Raw genomic sequence first — 19,845 nt, 5'->3', positions numbered from 1 at the left:
TATTGTATAGCTTGGAGTTGAGAGTGGATTTTATATTTTAAAATCGAGTTTCATTGTTTTGGCCTTTGTGCTTTTAGTTTTCCTACCTGTGTTTGAGTCTGTTTGGTCATTGCATTAATCAGAATTCTTAAGTCTTTCAGAGTTGTTTTTCTTTACAATGTTGTTTCTGACTAAAATTTTTTCTTGGTTCTTCACACTTGAATTTAAATCAATTTATACAGTTATCTCAGGTTTTTCCCAAACTGGTTCATTCATCATTTCTTTCACACAGTAGTATTCCGCTACATTCATATGGCATATTTTATTTATCCATCTCCACAATTGATAATCTTCTTTGTTTCCATTTCTCTGCTACCACAAAAAGAACTGCCATAAATATTTTTGTACTTAAGTAAGATATTTTTGTACAAAATACATTGTACTTTTCCCCGTTTTTTTAATACTTTGGGTCATAGGCCTCATAGTGAAGTTGTTGGGCCAAAGGGTATATACATAGTTTATTAACTTATGGAATTTTTTTCCAGCAGATAGATTCTTCCTATTTTTACTTTGCCTTCTAGTTCTAATAAATTTAGGTGATTTTCTTTTTTTTTTTTTTAATGATTTCTTAAAATACCTTCAGATTTTTTGTTCTATTTTGGTTTTCAGGGAGCTTGATAATTCTTAAGTTATATATTTCATTGACCTGTTTTCAAGGTCAGTTGTTTTTGATAGTAGATGTCTTATATTTTCTTCTATTTTTTCCCCCCACTCTTTCCCCTTTGTTCTATCTTTCATCTCCAACTGTGTACTGGACATTTTGAACTAGATTTCTCCAAGATGGAAACCTCTTAAGCTCAACATGTCCCAAACATATTATCTTTCCAAAATGAACTTATTATCTTCACCTAAATTCTCCCTCTTCTTTCCAAATTTCTCATTTACTTTGGAGGGTATCACTATCCTTGCAGTCACCTAGGCTCACAGCTTAGGTGTCTTCAAAGAACTCTTATAGTCCTTGTGGCCCAGCCATTTTTTCCTCTGTAGTTCTATTATTGTTTTGGGGTTACTCTCTTCTTCTAAGTTTATTCTTGAGCTTCTCTAACCCTCTTTTATCTCCTCTTTCTTCATCATGTTTGGTTTCTTCTTTTTGCTTGTATTTTCAGCCTCACTTACAGGCAGCCTTGAATGGATTGTGTAGGACTTGTGTTATCCTGTCTCCTTTCTAATTTGGATGCTTCTGCTGCAGCTCTGAATGGTGTAGTTTATATAAAGCCTCCACTCTTCACCTTAATCTTTGGTTTCTGTCTTAGTCTCTCAGTGGTCTATTTTGACTTTAGGCTTTAGCTGTTCCCTTACTACTTTTTTTTTTTTTTAATGATTCTCAACTAGCAATGGGTTCCATCCTATGGGGTAGCCTTGACTGGCACCAATAAGTTATTGGAGGGACCTTCTGTTTAGCACTCCTCCCCTTCCTCCACACCTTATTCTGTGCTAGTTCCTAAAAGCTGAACTGGGCCTGACCCCTTCCTGGACTCCCAGTACAAAGAGGAGTATATAACTGGACCCTGCTTGCCTGCTTGTTCAGTGATCTGAACTTTTGGACTTCCTCCTTGATCTTCCACTGGAGCCAGCCTCTCTAATGGGAGACAGGACTGAGGTGGAGATGATTCTGAAACTGAATATCTTGATAGCCTCTTTCATATCTATGTCTCTCTATACTGCCAGCTGGATTCCCTGAGGCAGAGACTCATATAAATCTCTCCATTTTTTCCTGTTTGAGTATAAATGATACAACATAGGAGGGAGAGGGAAGAGGAATTGATTTAAATGGAAAAGTACCAATGTACTAGAGGACTAGAGGAACTGAGTTCTGCTTAGTTCACACTTCGGATTAGTTCCTTATCAATCATCCATTTTTCCCACTAACTTCTCTGAGGGACCAAGCTGGGAGATTTGAGATTTCTTTAGATCTGGTGGCTGGAGGGGGTTGGGAGGCTAAGCATGGAGAAGATCTTGCCCAAATGGAGCTCTTACAGCTAGGGCAGATTCTTGTCTTCCAAATCACTTGGCCATTGGCCTCTCTAAATAAGAATGGTAACTCTGGGAATGTGTTGAACCTTAGATTGAGATTGCAGACCCAGGTTCTTATTTCCAAAACAAACCATACCCTCTCCCTTGCCATGGCCTCTCCAGAGGCAACTTGGAACTCTCAGGAGTCCAGGCTCACACTCTGCCCTTAGAAATGCCAGTAGAACTTGCCTGCCTGCCAGCAGATTGGCATCCTCTGTTGTCCCAAGGCCAGCTCTGCCCCAGATCTTACTCTGGCCATTTGGTCACAAGTGACAAGATTAGCCTTTGGAGAATATAAAAATGCTCACCTCGAATATAAAATGCTCCCTCAGCCCTAAGACTAGCACCATGCATGTGGTGCATTAGGAGAAACCCAGGCAAAAATAACAAGAAAGCAACGGGACAACTTATAAGATGGAAATACCTGCCAGAGATGGGGTGAGATATTGCCACTTATTATTTGTGAAATGCCCCCAGTTAGATGAGCTTGCCTATGTTGATAGGAGAATTAGATGGGATCTGTGGGGAGCAATAGGGCACAGCCTTACCACCAGCCTGTACATGCGAGCACTTTCTTAGGAAGGCATGTAATTATAGAACGGCTTGTTTTTCCTTTGCTGTGTTTTCCTTAATAGCCAGTCTAGAGATTAGTGCCCCAGGCTAGACAAAACACGAGCAGGTAGGGGCATGGAGCAAACTCCCACAGATACTTTCTCTGCTTTCTGCTGCAGCCTGAGTGGCCTGTATAGGGAGTGAGTCTGTACCAGCCCACCACACCTCCCACCATAGTAATGGGATGGCTAGATACTATCAGAGAGTAGTAAAAGAGATTTCTGAGAGGCTAAAGTCTCTATTACCTGAGGTGGAGGTCTTAGTCCTAGTTTTGAAACAAGATAAGCTAAATGTGAAGATTTTTTGATGCTGGGAAAGAGTTAAAGGGAGAGTCATATGGTCCCTAAAGAGTGATATACAAGTATCTAGCTGAATGCCAGCAGCCCTGTTTGTATGTACTTAGCTTTTCATGTGCTATTTGTAGCTCTTTTCCTGCTTTACTTGAAATTCTTTAGCTTTTGTCCTCACTTCAGGCTTAGGAGTCCCTTGGTGAAATTTCAGCCCTATGGGACATGAGCATTCCTTCCCTCCTTTTCTTCTAGTCCATCATTATCTCCTCCCTTTATCTAGTTTTCCTATTCCTAGTAGTTGTTGGCTTCCCCTAGACGACTCTGCCACCCTGGCTACCTTTTCTATCACTGGTTACACATTCTTATATCCTCTGATTCTGGAGGGAAAATGAAAATAGTCTGTGCTTCCCACGTAAAACTTCCTTTGCTGTCATTACGTCTCAGAATTTGCCCTATAAATTTGCCATCTAATTTAGTGTACTACTTCTCCTTCAGCCCCAGAGTCGTCTTCCTTCTCAAGGAGTTCATTTCCAGACTCACAGCCTTCCTCTTTATCCAAGTTCCTGCTCTTAAGCTGGGGGATTTCAACATACTTGTTGATGCACCTTCAAAACATGTCAACTTTTGCAATTCCTGAATATTCTAAGCTTCCTTGACTTCCATTTTTCCTTAGCCACATCCTCAATCATTTCACAAAAGCTTCCTCTTCAACAATCAAAAACTCCCTAATTCCTTTATTAGTTATAAAATCTTACCATTCCATCACCTGTTTTTCCTCATTTGGCCCTCCTCCAGCCTCTGTTCCTCAGTATTCCAGGCCATTACCTTACTCTAACATCATTTTTCCCTTCTTCCCATTCTCAAACCTATAGTTAACCAATTTAGCTTTATACTATCCTTTACACTTGAGTGCCTTTCCCCTCTATCTTATTAACTCCATACTTTACCAAGTCTTAATTCCAAATTATTCCCACCATCTATCTCTTCCACACGTTAGGTGCAGTTATGCAACCTTGCTGACTGGGTCAATTTGACAAATTTATGTTATTAAACTCAGATGGGATCCTCATGTCAGCCGGATATTCCTTTTACTTCTCTCTAATTCTTTCCCTGTCCTTTCTTCCCACAAAGGCTATTTAGAGCTTTGCTTTCTCTCTTCATTTTCCCACATCTCTTTTCCTTCCCTATTAGCAGAGGACCTTGCTGTACATAGAAAATAGACTACTTATTATATATTCCCTCTACTTCTAGATTCTCCATCTCAAAAACCCTTGACATTATCTCTTATTTTACCCTCTGTTCCAGCCTGATGAAATGGTGACCTTTCTCCTAGTTAAGGCCAACCCCATTATGAGTATCCTTGATCCCATCCTCCTTCTCATCTTTGAACTCTTCCAATCTACTGAATCCTTTCAGGCCACCTTCTAACCTTCTTTCCTGCCCAACTCTTCTCTATGCCACCCCCCCAAAAAAAAACAACAAAACAACTTCATTCAGTTACCTTCCCCTCAAGATGTTGTCCAATACCCCTCTTCTCTTTCACAGCTAAATCTCTAGAATAAGTCATCTGTTCTATTTGCCTTCCTTTTACTTTGCAAGCTGATTTCCAATCTTATCCCTGAAACTCCTTTCATCGAAGTCCCCACCAAATTCAATGGCCTTTTCTCAAACCTGATGCTTCTCAAACCTTTCTGTGAAGTTTGACACTATTGACTACCTTTTTCTCATGGATACTTTCTTTTTCTAGCTTTTCATTCTGATTCTCCTCCTACCTATCTGACCATTTCTTCTCAGTCTCCTTTGGTAGTTCATCATCCATACCCCCTAACTGGATATTCCCCAAAGCTCAGTTGTAGGGCCTTTTTCTTTCTTTGTCTACACTTACTGATCGACTTCATCAGCTTCTGTGGATTCAATGATCATAAATGCCCATGACTCCCAAATCTAATATATCTAGCTCTTTTCTGATTTCTATTCTCTCATCTTCAGTCACCTCTCAGGTATTTCAAACTGAATATCACATAGGCACTCCACATCAAAATTAACTTCCTTCCTCCCTCCCTCCCTCCCTCTCTTCCTTCCTTCCTTCTTTTCTTCCTCCCTCCCTCCCTCTCTTCCTTTTTCTTCCTTCCTTCCTTCCTTCTTTTGTCCTCCCTCCCTTCCTCCCTCTCTCCTTCTCTTCCTTCCTTCCTTCCCCCACTCCTCTTCTCTACTTTTTTTTTTCTCCTGCTGAGGGCCCCATTGTCCTTACAGTCAACCAGGTTCTTAATTTTGGTGTTACTACTCTTCCTTACCCTATATACTCAACCAGTTGACAAATCTTGCTATTTATATCTCCAAATCTCTTGCTTCTTTTCCCTTATCTTTGTTCACCCTAATTCTTCTCCCTTATCTCCTCTCTCTGGTATTTTACAATAGCCTCCTGATTAGTCTTTCTGACTTAAATCTTTCCCCTCTCCACATAGTTGTGAAAGTAATTTTCTAAAAATTCTGGTCTGACCAGTGGCTCCTGTTTCCTCAGGGAACAAATAGAAATTCTTCTGGTCCCAGCCTACCTTTCCATCTGGTGGTGCTGATAGAACACCAGAAGTCAGGAAGACCTGATTTCAAATCTGGCCTTAGATACTTATTAGCTTTCTGATCCTGGGCAAGTCACTTAACCTTTTTTGCTTCAGTTTTCTTGCTTGTAAAATGGGGATAATAACAGCACCCACTTCAGAAGGTTGTCATGAGGAACAAATGAGAGAATTCATTTAGGTTTCTAATGTAAGCAAGTGTAAAGGCACATAGCACAGTGCCTGGCTCATAGTAGGCACTATGTAAGTATTTATTCCCCTCCTTTCTCACGTTCTACATTCATAACAACTTTCTAGCTAGTCTTTACCTAGGATAGTCTCAATCTTCCACATCTCTAAGCTTTTATTCCCCCATCTCCTCCACCTCTTAAGAGTCCCTCATTTCCTTCAAAACTCCATTCAAGAGCCACCTTCTACATGAAGTCCTGCCTGATTCTGAAGCTGCTAATGTGCCCCCAACGAAAAGAACTTAACTTGCATTTATTTTATATATGCTTAATTGTTGTCTATTATTTCTTCACCTCTAAAACATAAGCTTTTTCAGTGGAAGGACGGTTGGGGAGTTCTTTTGGCTTGCTGACCCCAGCACCTAGCACAATGCTTAGTGTACCTAATTTTGGTTGATTGGTTGGCAAGACTTGCTTTCAGGCCTTTTTTTTTTTTTTTTGTCTTCCCCAATTATCTAGCCCCAGTTGAGGGTTATCATTCTGAGCTCTGGCATAACCATGTGTAGGTAGAAGGTGGAAATACAAAGGCAAAAGGCACAAGAGGCTCTTGGTTTCTTTTTTTATTTTTTTAAGCTCTTACCTTTTGTCTTAGACTCAATACTAAATATCAGTTCCATGGCAGAAGAGTGGTAAGGATTAGGCATTTGGAGTTAAGTGTCCTGACTTGACCAAGATCACACAGGTAGGAAGTGTTAAAGGCCAGATTTGAACCCTAGACACTCCCATCTCCAGGCCTGGTGCACTGAGTCACCTAGCTGCTCCTGAGGCTCTTGGTTTCTAAACCTAAATCATCTGTACAAGCCTAGTTATAAGCCCACTATCTCCCTTCCCTGAGATGGGATAAATTTCCCTTTAAGTAATCAGAAATTTCATGGTCATCTTGACCTTTCTCTTGGTCCCCTTCTTTATTCATAATAATTCCTTATTAATTTTTCTCTCTTTTTAAGCTAGGCAGTAAAGAGTTCAGTGAAATAGGCCTTGTCCTCATCTGGAACTTGCCATAAAACCTAAGCCCATTGTCCAGATAAACTCTGGGATCCCCTACTAGAGGAATGGATAGATAGTTCTGAATGTGGAGCCCCTACACTGATGGCTATTTTTTCTTTAAAAAAAATTTTAGGGGGCAGCTGGGTAGCTCAGTGGATTGAGAGCCAGGCCTAGAGATGGGAGGTCCTGGGTTCAAATCTGGCCTCAGACACTTCCCAGCTGTGTGACCTTGGGCAAGTCATTTGACCCCCTTGCCTACCCTTACCACTCTTCTGCCTTGGAGCCAATACACAGTATTCACTCCAAGATGGAAGGTAAGGGTTTAAAAAAAAAACCAACTTTTTTTTTAATTAATTATTTTGTTTCAGTCTTCATACACACTCTTATTCGAATTCTCCACATTGTTCAGTCTCTAAAATCAGTTGATTAAGGTAGCTGTTCCTCCATAAACTGAAATAATTTGTTTATCCCCTGTGGGAAGATGCAGACCTTTTCCTCATAATATTCTAAAGCCTCCATTGTGAGCAGGTCCATAGTTCAGACATATTTATTGGTGGGGTGCAGTGTAAGCTGCTGAAGGCCTTCCCTTTTCCCCTTCCATGTCGAAGAGAATATATTTTTTCTTGACCCCTTGTGCCCAAATTGAAAGCAGTATGAGTTTTCCCACCCATTAGTAATGGATATTTGTTAATTCATTTGTTGGGGGATGGAAGAACTGAGACCAGAAGGAAGGAAATGGACCTAACAATGTAGGCATCTTGGTTAGGATGAGTGTGTAAGCAAATGGTAGCATAAGCCACAGGAGCCTCAGTATATGGGAATCTGAGTGGGCCGATTGAGATGGTAAAGCACCTCAGTGATCCTCTGTCCCTAATCCTCAACAGAAGATCATGATGATGTATAGGATCAGGGGTCCCTCTCTTGTCATAGGCCACCTTCCCTGGCTTATCAATTCCCTTATCAAGGATTTTTCTTTCAGAACTCCACTGGTGGCCCTTATTTTTAAAACTGAAATTTCTTGACATATTTTGTTTTGACATAATCACTATTTCTCAACAAATAAGCAAACAAACCCTCTTGCAAAGTGTCTTCCCCACAAATAACTGTTTATTGATTTTTAACAGAAGGAAGGGACATGTCACTTTAACTTTGACAATTCTCTATGGTATTAGCATACATAGACCATTGTATTTGAACAGAGCCCCTCCAACTTGGCTTTATTTAAATGGTTATAGTCATTGTGTATATTATACACTGATGCTCTTTAGGTGGTCTTTGGCAGTCTTCTTCATTAGGCATTTATGTTCTCATCTCCAGAGGGCCCTCTTAGACCTGTTGAGACCCTCATTTCTGTCTGGAAATAGGGTGAGATTTTTTTTTTCTGGATACATCAGCAACCAGGGACCTAGGGTGGAGCCAGAATTTTCTTGGGCGTCTTCAGTCTCACAACATTGGGAATAAAGAGAATCTGGGCATAAGTAGTTTCTGGCAGTGATCTGAAGATTTCCAGGAGGTGTCTACAGTTTTGTGCTTTCTTCTGTAGGGCGATCCCCCCTTGGCCCTGGGCCTATCCACAGGTAAGGCCCTTAGGATCCTGAAGGAACAGCTGGAGGCAGTGCTGGAAGGGCACTTGAAGGAGCAAAAGAAAAGCCTCACATGGAAGGTGCGGTTCTCCCTCTCTTTCTGTGTCCGGATTGCAGACCCAGGTGTTGCCAGTGTCCCTTCCTCCCTTCCAGACTTAGGCAGTGGTAGTGCTTAGTGGAAAGAACCCTGGATTTTGAATGAGAATATCTGAGTTCAAATGCCAGCTCTGTAACATACTATCAGGATGGCCTTGGGCAAATTCCTTAACTTTTCTGCCCCTTAGTTTCCTGCTTTGTAAAATGGGGGAATTGGGCTAAATGATTCCTTCTCTCCAAATCCTTTGATCCTAGCCCAGCTGATTGAGTGGGATGATGCCTGGGAAATTTATTTGCTAAGGGGAGTGTAAGGTACAAGAAGAGTCAGTAGAAGCCTAAGGAGTGGCCACTTTTAACTATCTTCCAAGGCTATAATGAAGCTTGAAAATCTGGACTTTTCCACTGGGCACCATCATTAAAAACATAAGGGGTAAGAGAACCCTTTTAATGGTTCCCAGGATCCTGATCTTCTCCAATATAGCCCCCCTCCATCCCACCCAAGTAACAACAAGTTGGTCTCAAGCTTAGATCATAGCTTTGCTTTACTTGAGAAATAAAAAGCAGGTGAGGGACAAGTATATGTGAGAAGGAGACCAGATCCTTAGTTGGGAAGGGGTCTTTTCTTGCCCTGACTGACTCCTTAGTGTCCCATTCAGGCACCTAAAGCTTGCTGCTGATTTACAGTATCTCCACTCACTCCTTAGGAGATATGGAAAAGGAGCTTCCTGCACCATAGTAACCGCTGTTCCTGTTTCCATTGGCCTGGTGCCTCCCTGATGCTGTTGGCAGTGCTGCTCCTGCTAGGCTGCTATGGGAGTCAACCAGCCGGGAGGTAAACAGTGCCCTGGTAGCCAGCAGAAAGAGGTGGTTCTCCACCTGCTTTCTTTCCCTCCCATTCCCAGAAGAAAGTTTCTATTCTTCCATCTGTAATGCTAACAGGGGGATATCAAGAATTATCTCCTGAGCTAGTGTAGGTCAGAACAGTGGCTGGACCCCCTTGGACCAGAACCTGGGCTATATGGAAACCTCCTATATTCTGTGACTGAAGCCAAAAGTCTAGGCCCATGTTAGGCATTCTGAGTTGAGGCAACCTCCTCTAGGGGAATGGGGGATAGGGGATAGGTATCAGAGAGGGGAGAAGGAAAGTACTTTAAGCTCTGGGAGTGGGCTGGATTGAGGACTCTGCATATGGCACCCCGACCATCTGGCTTTTTCTACTCAGCCATGGGGTAGAGTTGGTGAATGCCACTGCCCTTCTCCTGCTGCTGCTTTTGAACCTCATCCTCATTGGGAGGCAGGAACGGCTAAAGCGCCAGGAGGTGGAGAGAAGGCTTCGAGGGATCATCGATCAAATAAATGGTGAGGATGAGGATTGCTCCTTCTTGGAGGATGGGGGGATGCCCTGGGACAGCAGAATCTTGAACATCTCTTCTCTTTCTACCAGCCAGACCCTTGACTACTTAAGTTGGCAGCATATTTGCCTTGGTGCTTGTCTCTGCCCTGACCCTTCTCAGAGAGTTAGAAGGTTAAGGATGAAGGTTACATAATAAAATGAGCTCCAGCTCTAGAACTAAGGTCCCATGATCCTTTGTATATAATAAAGCACCACTTGACTGGTATAGAAAGTAGGACTTTAAACTGAGCCTTGAAAGATGATTCTGATTTGAAATGTGGGGAGAGCATTCCTGGAGATAGTCAAGCAAACACAAGTAAAAGAGAATTGAGAATGAGCTTGGTGGGTTTGGGCAAAGTAGAGGGATTGATTTGGCTAAATTGAAGAGTTTATTTTGGGGAGTCATCAAAGAATGCATTGTTCTCTTCCTTTTTTCTCCAGACGCCCTCAGAGATGGTAAGGAGGTCAGATGGCCAAATGCCATGTATCCAGATCTTCATATGCCCTTTGCCCCATCCTGGTCCTTGCACTGGGCTTACCGAGATGGATACCTGGTAAATCTACCAGTCAGCCTGCTGGTCGAGGGAGATGTCATTGCCTTGAGGCCAGGGCAGGAATCCTTCGCTTCCCTGAGGGGGATCAAGGTAGTTCAGAGGTTTCTTCCCCTTCTCTAGGGACATTTTAGGGGATGTGGGAGGAAGTCAGGGTTTAGTCCCAAAGCTTTAAGACCATAGGTAGTTCCTTAGCTTCTTGGCAGAGTCTTTGGGCAGGATAAGGCATGATCTGAATATTTATTACCTTTCTTCTTATCCCTACCCTTTCCTTTCCACTGTTTTTAAATTGCTAGAAACCCAAAAGAGCCTTGTCCCGCTGCCTGTTTGCTTCTTGGTATTCTCCATCACCCTGCACAATCCTGCTAGTTTATCAGGGATCTTAGAGGATACCTGGCAATGGGGCTGGCTGTGCACTGACATTTTTGTCTGCCCTCATCAATCTTCCCTCACGTTGCTGACAGGATGATGAGCACATTGTCTTGGAACCAGGTGACCTGTTTCCCCCTTTTTCTCCTCCTCCCTCTCCACGGGGGGAAGTGAAGAAGGGACCACAGAATCCCCAACAACACCGGCTCTTCCGGGTTCTTAAGACCCCTGTGTTGGACAACGTCAGGTGAGAGTGATGCTGCCTTTCTCCCAGCAACTTGCCCTCTTTCCTACTTCTAAGAAAAATTTGTTAGTGCAAATTATAAGCCACCCTCAATGTGGACTTTTTGGAGACATTGGGCTTTAAAGCATCTGTTGTGTCAGGAAGGGAGCTTGGGGGACTGTTCTGGGCAGACTAAGACTAGAGACTGGACATTTGACCATTAGGGCTTTCTAGAGGATCAGTGACATGCCCATATGATGCTTCTTGGCTTCCTTGATGAAGCCTGGCACTGAGGCTGCTCTTTCCCTCAGATGGTGCTTGGACATGGCCCTGGCTCGACCAGTGACTGCTCTAGACAATGAGAGGTTCACAGTTCAGTCGGTGATGCTGCGATATGCGGTGCCTGTGGTCCTGGTGAGTGGGAGGAGGGCTATCCATGTGGGCCAAGGGCATGATACATTGGATGGAGATTGGGTGTACTGAGCTTCAAGGGCTGGAGGGGGGATGGGAAGCAATGTTTCCAAGGATCCTAAGAGGTGAACAGTAAAATTTGGGGGGAAAAGGAAAATCAAGAGTGGTAACTGAGAATATAGGCTTTGTTCTTCATGCCCAAAGAAGATGGAAGATATTGAGATTCTGTCCTTTTCCCAACAGGCCAGCTTCCTTATCACTAATGCCCTGCGCTTTGTGTTCAGGGCTCCAGGAGTTACTTCTTGGCAATATACCTTACTCCAGCTACAGGTAAGGGATTCTTTTCTTTTTAAGGCTGTGGGGTGGGAAGAGATGGGGTCATCTTTTAAATAGGATGATCAAGGGAAGGCCTTCTTTTAAATATGACATGAAGCCAGAGTCGAATACCTAAGTTCCTACCTGAGTCATACTCCTTCCATGGTCAAAAAATCCTTCGTGGTGGTACTCGCCTCCCACTCTGGACAACTGAGATGCTTGATACCAAAGAATTGGCCACATAATTAGAAAAATCCTCCCTTTTCTTTCCCTTGTAGGCCTATAGATCTTTAGGGTATACTAGGGGTGGGTTTTTCTTTCCCCAGGTGAATGGTGTCCTGCCAATCCTCCCACTGTTGTTTCCAGTCCTCTGGGTACTGGCCACAGCCTGTGGGGAGGCCCGAGTCCTGGCCCAGATGAGCAAAGCCTCACCTAGCTCCCTGGTAGGTCTTTGAAGTTTGAATCCAATGGCATCTGGGGTGGAGAGGGAAGAAGAGAAGAAGGGGTTTGGCTCTCTGGCCCAGGGATGTATCTTATGCTTCAGAACCTGGAAGAGTCTGACTACTATGTTGGGTGTAATTGCTCAGTTAGCCCAGGTCCCTTCCACATAAGGAGATGGACTTTAACGTGAGGTTCTGGACAGTTAGTGATCCTCCCCCTCCTCTAGGTTCTTCTCCATATGGGGACTACAGTATCTACTTATATATCCTCTTCCAAAGAAACTAGCTTAGGGCAAGACTCTTTTTGCTGCCAGCACTAAATACTATTTGAACAGATTCTTTCTGTTTCACTGATGATGGCTCTTGTCTCTTGATATAGTTGGCCAAGTTTTCAGAAGATACTCTCAGCAGCTACACAGAAGTGGTCTCCTCTCAGGTCTGCCAGTTAGAATGTTGATGTCCCTACCTCCAAAATCTCGGGGAACTTCTGCCTTTCCTTATTCTCCTCTTCCTGACCTTAATTCTTCTCCTTGGGCTTTTGTAGCCTAACATTCATTTTCTTGTGTGGCCTGATTCTGAGCCCTTTCCTCTGGCAGACCATCTGTTTTCTGCTCAAAGAAGTTTTACTTTAAATGGATACTTCTCCATCCTTCCCCTTTCCTGGAATTCTCCCTTTGAGCTTTAGGATCTATCCTCACAATCAATGTCTTTTCTTCCCTCTAGGAAATGCTTCGCTGCATCTGGGGCCACTTCCTTAGAGTGATCCAAGGAAAGTCATCTACACTGAGCTACAGCTCTAGCTTGCTGCACAGCTTGGGTTCTGTAACGGTGAGGACCATTCCCATTGAAAGGAGAGGCCCTAAAGGGCTGGAGTACTGTAGGAACCCTATACTTCAAGGCAGAAGCTTCTGCTTCTCATAATAGCAATAATAACAAAAATAGCTAGGATGGCAAAGCATTTACAATTATTATCTCATTCGATCCCCACAACAATCCTGGGAGATAAGTATTATTAATATCTCCATTTTACAGATGAGAGAACTGGGATAGGCAGAGATTAAGTGGTTTGCCCAGGTATAGAGCTAGAAGTGCCTGAGGCAGGACTTGAACTTAGATCTCCCCGACTCCAGATTCAGTGTTCAGAGTCCCTTCACTAACTGTTTTCTGTATCTAGTCCAGAGAAGCTTCATTTTAGATTGATACTTCTCTATTCCTTCCCCATTACATTCCCTTGGAATTCTCCTTTGAGATCTAGATTTCCCAAGCACTGCAGGATGCTTTTCCTTCTCTCTAGTCTACAGTCTAACTTATCCCCAGATGTAGGAGGATACTTTTCCCTGTCTTCTGCTCACACATGCATAGGTGAGTGTAGTTCCAGGTATTTACCTTACCTCTGACTACAGGTGCTGTGCTGTGTGGACAAGCAAGGGATCCTGTCCTGGCCTAATCCCAGCCCTGAGACAGTCCTGTTCTTCAGTGGGAAGATGGAACCACCTCACAGCAGCCACGAAGACCTGACAGATGACCTGTCGACCCGCTCCTTCTGCCACCCTGAGGTAGAGGAGGAGGTATGGCCGGCTCCTGTAGGCCCAAATTTGGGCCAGGCTGTTTAGCCCCTGGAGCCTGGCCAGTGGCCTCAGGGAGGGCAGAAATTGACTAGAGGCAGTGAGTGTACCTCTTGGGGAGGATTGAGGAGGGGGAAAAACACTGGAGGGAACAACCCTCTTCCCCAGGGAGTGGGAAGGGGGAAGGGAGTCCCTGGGGCCTCTTTCTTAGTCCTCCCTCTTTACATTCTCCTTAGCCCCATGAGCGTGATGCTTTGCTGTCTGGTCCCTTGAGTGACACCTTGCACCTCTCCAATGAGCAGGAGAGGGGTGACTGGCCTGGGGATGGTCCCAAACCACCTGAACTTCACCCTCACCGAAAGCTACATGGGCGCAATAAACATCCCTCTGGCTCCAACGTGAGCTTCAGCAAGGACATTGAGGGTGGAGAAGATGAGCTATTTAAGGTGAGGGGAGAAAGAAGGATAGGCTAATCCTGCCCCTGTCCCTTGCCCCTTTTGAGCCCAGACTGATTTCAAGGTTGCTAAAACACCTGCAGAGAAGGACATCTGTAGTTTCACTGTTTCATTCCTGGAAAATCAGCTCCTAAGAGTCTTCTGATTCCTAACCTAAAATTCTCTTGTAATATAAGCTCATGTCAGTTGGAGCTCCTTACAGTTCTCTAGAGAAGTGCCAGTAGGTCCCCTTAAAACCTTTTTTTCAAATGGAATCATATCCTTTCACCTTTCCTTATTTCTTCCCCACCTTTTATACCTTTCTCCTTTGGACTTCTTGCTAATGGTTCTTTATGTCCTCCTTGAGATTTAGAGGGCAAGATTAGAAGAGATAAAGAGAGAAACTTGGAGGGGATAGAGATACATGAAATCCCTCAGGCCCTTCAGGCTGCCTCTTGAGCGGGGAGACCAAGGGCTCTGACTGACTTCTTCTCTGATAGAATGCTGAAAATCTACTTCCTACAAGCTAGGGAGGAGGGTAAGGGGCCTGGTACAGTCTCACCTTTGTTTCTGTCAATATGATGGATATTTCCCCCTTCTCTTTCTCCCTCTCTCCTCTCCTGCCCTGTTACCCACTCCAGGCTGTGACTGAAGGGGATACCTGTGAGGCAGAGGACTTTGTGTGTGATTATCACCTGGAAATGCTGAGCCTGTCTCAGGACCAGCAGAACCCCTCCTGCATTCAATTTGATGACTCCAATTGGCAGTTGCACCTCACCTCCCTCAAGCCTCTTGGCCTCAATGTACTGCTGAACCTGTGCAATGCCAGCGTCACTGATCGCCTGTGTCGCTTCTCTGACCACCTGTGTAACATCGCGCTCCAGGAGAGCCACAGTGCTGTGTTGCCTGTACACGTGCCCTGGGGGCTCTGCGAGCTGGCCCGCCTCATTGGTATGGAGCCTGCCCACTTCACTGGTTGGGACTGGGGTGGGATAGCCCTAGGCTGGGCAAGCCCAAATAATGAGGAGGTCAGATTGACATCAGCCACTTGTCTGTTTAGAGATCCTAGAGCTACTGTCTCTGCAACATTTGTAATATTTGTACACCATTTGAGACGCATTTCCATGACAAAATGAACAGAAATCAATCTTCCACTCCTTTCCTTTGAGGGTGGGAAGATAGGCACATTCTACTTGGACAGGTTTCAGAGAGGAGAATGTCCCCAAGGTGCCCTTCTAGAGGCCTGACCCTCTTTCCTTTTCACTCTCAACCTACTGCAGGCTTCACTCCTGGTGCCAAAGAGCTCTTCAAACAGGAGAACCACTTAGCACTGTATCGCCTTCCTAGTGCTGAGATGGTGAAGGAGACAGCCTTGGGCAAACTATCCCGGGTCACCAAGAGGCGCCCGCCACTGAGCCATATGATCAGCCTTTTTATCAAGGACATGACCACCAGTAAGCCTTCCTATCCCACTATGTCCCTAAGTTGAATCATCCCTTAGCTGGCAAGTGGGGCCCAGTACTCCAAGCATCTCCCTAAAAGGGAGATGGTCCCTGTCTCTTGTACCCAGCTTCCTGTCTTAGTGCTTCTGGCACCTGAGCAACTGATGGAGAAGCTCTAGCCATTCTTGGCTATTTCTAAGGAGGGAATGGGAAATGAGCATCTGTAACAAACAGTCTATGACAAAAGTCAGGTAGGCTTTGGGATTAGCTGTGAAGGCTGGCTCACAGGAGCTTCCTAAGGCTATAGGTACCAAGGGTATATACTCCAGTATAGCATACCTCCAAGGAGATACCTACTCCAGCAGCTCAATCTGAGGCTACATTGAAAAATCTAGAGGAGAGCCCTTGGTAGTTTTCTCCTAAGAAGTAGTTCTAGTCACTGGTCTTCACTAAGACAATGCTGCTGTTTCAAGGGAGCTTTCCTGGGGGATCTGTAAGCATCACTGAGAGGTTAGAGAGGAATTTTTTGCCTTAGTGCTCAGGACCAATGATGTGATGGGGATTAATTTTCTAGCCTTTGCCTGGCTCAAGGCTTTCCAAGGCTGGTCTTTCTGTTATCCTCACAACTCTTTAACTAGAAGAGAATGTGAGAAAGACTAGGCCTGAGGTAGGTAACTAGTCACTGCCTGATACAGAATTATCTTGGGTGTAGGCAGGTTCCTTGAGACAGGGAGCTCTGCCTGAGTAAGCCTCTCTGGACCACATCAATTACAGCATTACCTGCAACCAGGAGTTTCAGAAAGGCTTTTGGATGATGGAGTCACTTGGCCCCTGCTTCTCTCTCTGGCTCTGACACCAGGAGCACAGCCCATCTTTGTAATGGTTTAGCCTTATTGCCAAAATCTCAAGGTGTTGGGCCCAAGACATTAGGAGGTGGTTGTGAAGGGTTCAGATTTGGGATTTGGAGCTATTTTTTTAAGTCTTGGCCCTGTCTGTCACAGGCACTGAGCAGATGCTGTCCCATGGCACAGCGGATGTGGTCCTGGAGGCCTGCACTGACTTCTGGGACGGAGCAGACATCTACCCACTCTCTGGCTCAGACAGGTGGGTGTCTGTGGGTCCCTGTGGGATTGGGAGCTGCCAGACTGGTCACCCTCCCAGCTGGATCATTCTCTTCTCTTCTCTTTCTCTGACAGAAAAAAAGTCTTAGATTTCTACCAGCGAGCCTGCCTCTCAGGCTACTGCTCTGCCTTTGCCTACAAGCCCATGCACTGCACCTTGTCCTCTCAGCTCAATGGCAAATGCATTGAGCTTATGCAGGTGCCCGGCCACAATGCCATCTGCACCTCCTGTGAGCTTCCTGGCACCATACCCATCAAGCAAAACGTCCGCCGCAACAGCTGGAGCTCTGACGGTACCAGGGCAGCCCCGGGGCCTTCTCTTTGATTTCCCTCCTGAGGTAGCCTGAACTGGTCACTGCCCCTGGCCTGGTCCTGCTGTTCCAGAGGAGAGCCTTCAAGGCTCAGAGAGGCTCAGAAAGGATCCTGGCACTTGTTTGCCTTTGTTCTATCATTTTGGCATAATGGATTTGGAATATGATAGATCTGAGTTCAAATTCTGTCTCTGTCTTGTATGAGTGACAAGGCCTCTACCCTCAATGACACTTGGTACCTCGTTCTGTAAGATTAAGGGGTTGGATTGATTTCTCTGTTCCATTTTAGCTTTTGATGTATGAAGCCCAGCTTTTGTCCCTTGCCTGACCAAAGCCTCTCAAAAGATTGACACTCCCTTCCTTTGACCTACTCATGGAGCCTCTACATCCAGGAGCTTGGGAATTAAGCAATTTGGATGTACAGGGTTGGCTAGGGGAATGGGATTTTAGTCCAGTGGACACCTGTGCCCTCCCAACTTCCCTCCACAACTTATAATTGACTGATAGGTGTCTTTTATTGTCTTTTTTTCTTCTATTTTGTGTGTGTGTGTGTGTGTGTGTGTGTGTGTGTGTTGTCCCTGTCTATATCTGTATGTGTGCTGATGTTGACTTATGTCTCTGAATTTTGCTATGTGCGTGATCCCCTGAATGCCTGTATTTGTGTGGCAATCCCATGTATGTGATTGACCACCTGGGATTTGTGGTATTTGGATTCTGTGGTATCTTGGCTGGACTACATGCATCAATGGCACTGCCTGAAGAAGGGATTGGTGAAGTGATGGAGAAGGAGGACTGCATGCAAGCTCTGAGCGGCCAGATCTTCATGGGCATGGTGTCATCCCAGTACCAGGCCCGCCTGGACATTGTGCGCCTCATTGATGGGCTGGTCAATGCCTGCATCCGCTTTGTGTACTTCTCCCTGGAGGATGAGCTTAAGAGCAAGGTGGGACTAGCCTTTCCTCTCCTTAAGCAGCCTGAAGGGAGCTGGCTTCTTCCTTTCCTCTATTTCACTATTCATTTCTATCTTGTCTTCCCCAGGTATTTGCAGAAAAGATGGGCCTTGAGACAGGTTGGAATTGCCACATCTCCCTCACACCAAATGGTGATGTTCCAGGCTCTGAGATTCCACCTTCTAGTCCCAGTCATGCAGGTTCCTTGCATGATGACCTAAATCAGGGTGAGGACAAGCCTGTTGGTTTGTGGGGACGGGGCAGGAAAGGCAGTTAGAAGGGGCAAGGATCCAGAGGTCTTTTCTCCTTGGGGTAACTGCTGCTGAAAGTAGCCCCTGTAATTATCTGTTGAAAAGTGTTTCCCGCATTAGAATGGCTATGGTTTTTGTCTTCTGACAAAAGCTGTCATCAGAGGAGGGGGAAGAAGAGACTCTTGGGTATGGTGTTCTGAGTCCAGATGGTTCTGATTCTCTTGTAGGGAGCACTAGTCATTAGTAACATGGGAAAGAAGGGGTTTGAGAGAAAACCATAGCCTTTAACTTTGGGATGATCTGATCCTTTTCTTGTAGTGTCTCGGGATGATGCTGAAGGACTCCTGCTTATGGAGGAGGAGGGTCACTCTGACCTCATCAGCTTCCAACCTACTGACAGTGACATCCCTAGCTTCTTAGAGGACTGTAATCGGGTATGGTAGCTAGCCCAGCTTCCTGGGGACTGTCCTGGAGTGGGGGCATGGGGGGGTGGGGACACCTTGCCTTCTATTTCCCAGAATCTCCTGAAATGGTTGACGTGTGTATGCTCCCAGGCCTCTGTAAATCACATTATTAGTCTGAAGGGGTCTGAGGTGTGAGGAGAGTCCTGGATCCCAGGTAGAGTAGAGGAATTTAATTCATTCATTCAGTGCCCCAGCCTGGGCCTAATTCTATTTCTTCACTTTATAGGCCAAGCTTCCTCGGGGCATCCACCAAGTACGACCACACCTACAGAACATCGACAATGTTCCTCTGCTGGTGCCCCTCTTCACCGATTGCACCCCTGAAAGTGAGTCTTGTAGCTACTACAGCTCAGGCTGCCTCCCTTGGGGGAGGAGTCAGACCTCTTGCCCTACATTCTTCTGGGGTTATAATTCTTCTCATTAGGTTTTGGAGAAAGCTAGTACAAGGCTCAGTAAATTCTAGGGGATAGGTAACCACAGTTCCTACAAATGTCATTGTATTTTTACTTATTTTTAACTAGTCATCAGTATGTGGGTGAAAGTTGGCACATTGGGATTTTTAAAAAACCTTTACCTTCTGTTTTAGAGTCAGTACTGTGTATTAGTTCCAAGGCAGAAGAGCGGTAAGAGCTAGAGAGTGACTTGCCCAGGGTCACACACCTAGGAAGTGTCTGAGGCCAGATTTGGACCCGGGACCTCCTGGCTCTCTATCCCCTGAGTCACCTCACTCCTCTTTCTAGGTCTCTTTTTAACCCAGCAGCTCCTCCTCTGTTGTTGACTGTCTCTTTCTACTCTCTCTTTCTTCAGCCATGTGTGAGATGATTAAGATCATGCAGGAGTATGGCGAGGTGACGTGCTGCCTAGGTAGTTCTGCCAACCTTCGAAATAGCTGCCTCTTCCTGCAGAGTGACATCAGGTGTGGATGGGCCAGAGCTCAGGGACCTGACTCCCAGGGACACTACAGTGAATGGGGTTGTTGGTGATGGCAGGAGTGGAGGTGTGAGCAGTGATGGGAATGTGGCCGCTCTCAGCCATGCTCCTTTCATATTTTGTGGCTATCCTTGGATGGTGTTTGCTAATACTTTTAAGTGGCCAGTCAGGGAGGGCACACTGTGGTGAGAGCAAAGGCTCCAGGCCCAAAGTCGTGTTGGGAGGTGATGAATCTTTGGAGAATAGGACCTC

General features: G+C 45.1%; 1 protein-coding gene across 1 annotated transcript in view; it reads left to right on the top strand.

Moving 5' to 3' along the window:
* TMEM94 (transmembrane protein 94) overlaps positions 1-19,845 on the top strand; it is a 48,917-nt gene that overhangs the window by 24,540 nt on the left and 4,532 nt on the right. The window contains exons 3-23 of the mRNA XM_044675895.1: positions 8,288-8,407; positions 9,128-9,255; positions 9,646-9,782; positions 10,258-10,460; positions 10,832-10,983; positions 11,271-11,373; positions 11,614-11,700; positions 12,012-12,128; positions 12,505-12,561; positions 12,849-12,953; positions 13,529-13,693; positions 13,927-14,136; positions 14,766-15,075; positions 15,405-15,578; positions 16,568-16,670; positions 16,763-16,980; positions 17,760-17,941; positions 18,037-18,175; positions 18,518-18,633; positions 18,890-18,989; positions 19,471-19,579. Coding sequence (XP_044531830.1) covers positions 8,288-8,407; positions 9,128-9,255; positions 9,646-9,782; positions 10,258-10,460; positions 10,832-10,983; positions 11,271-11,373; positions 11,614-11,700; positions 12,012-12,128; positions 12,505-12,561; positions 12,849-12,953; positions 13,529-13,693; positions 13,927-14,136; positions 14,766-15,075; positions 15,405-15,578; positions 16,568-16,670; positions 16,763-16,980; positions 17,760-17,941; positions 18,037-18,175; positions 18,518-18,633; positions 18,890-18,989; positions 19,471-19,579 — 3,035 coding nt within the window. The remainder of the gene's footprint in view (positions 1-8,287; positions 8,408-9,127; positions 9,256-9,645; positions 9,783-10,257; positions 10,461-10,831; positions 10,984-11,270; positions 11,374-11,613; positions 11,701-12,011; positions 12,129-12,504; positions 12,562-12,848; positions 12,954-13,528; positions 13,694-13,926; positions 14,137-14,765; positions 15,076-15,404; positions 15,579-16,567; positions 16,671-16,762; positions 16,981-17,759; positions 17,942-18,036; positions 18,176-18,517; positions 18,634-18,889; positions 18,990-19,470; positions 19,580-19,845) is intronic.

The sequence above is a fragment of the Gracilinanus agilis genome, chromosome 4, assembly GCF_016433145.1.
Source record: "Gracilinanus agilis isolate LMUSP501 chromosome 4, AgileGrace, whole genome shotgun sequence".
In the NCBI taxonomy this organism is placed as follows: Eukaryota; Metazoa; Chordata; class Mammalia; order Didelphimorphia; family Didelphidae; genus Gracilinanus; species Gracilinanus agilis.
Note: the sequence above shows the minus strand (reverse complement) of the source record. Positions and strands in the feature narration are given on the sequence as shown.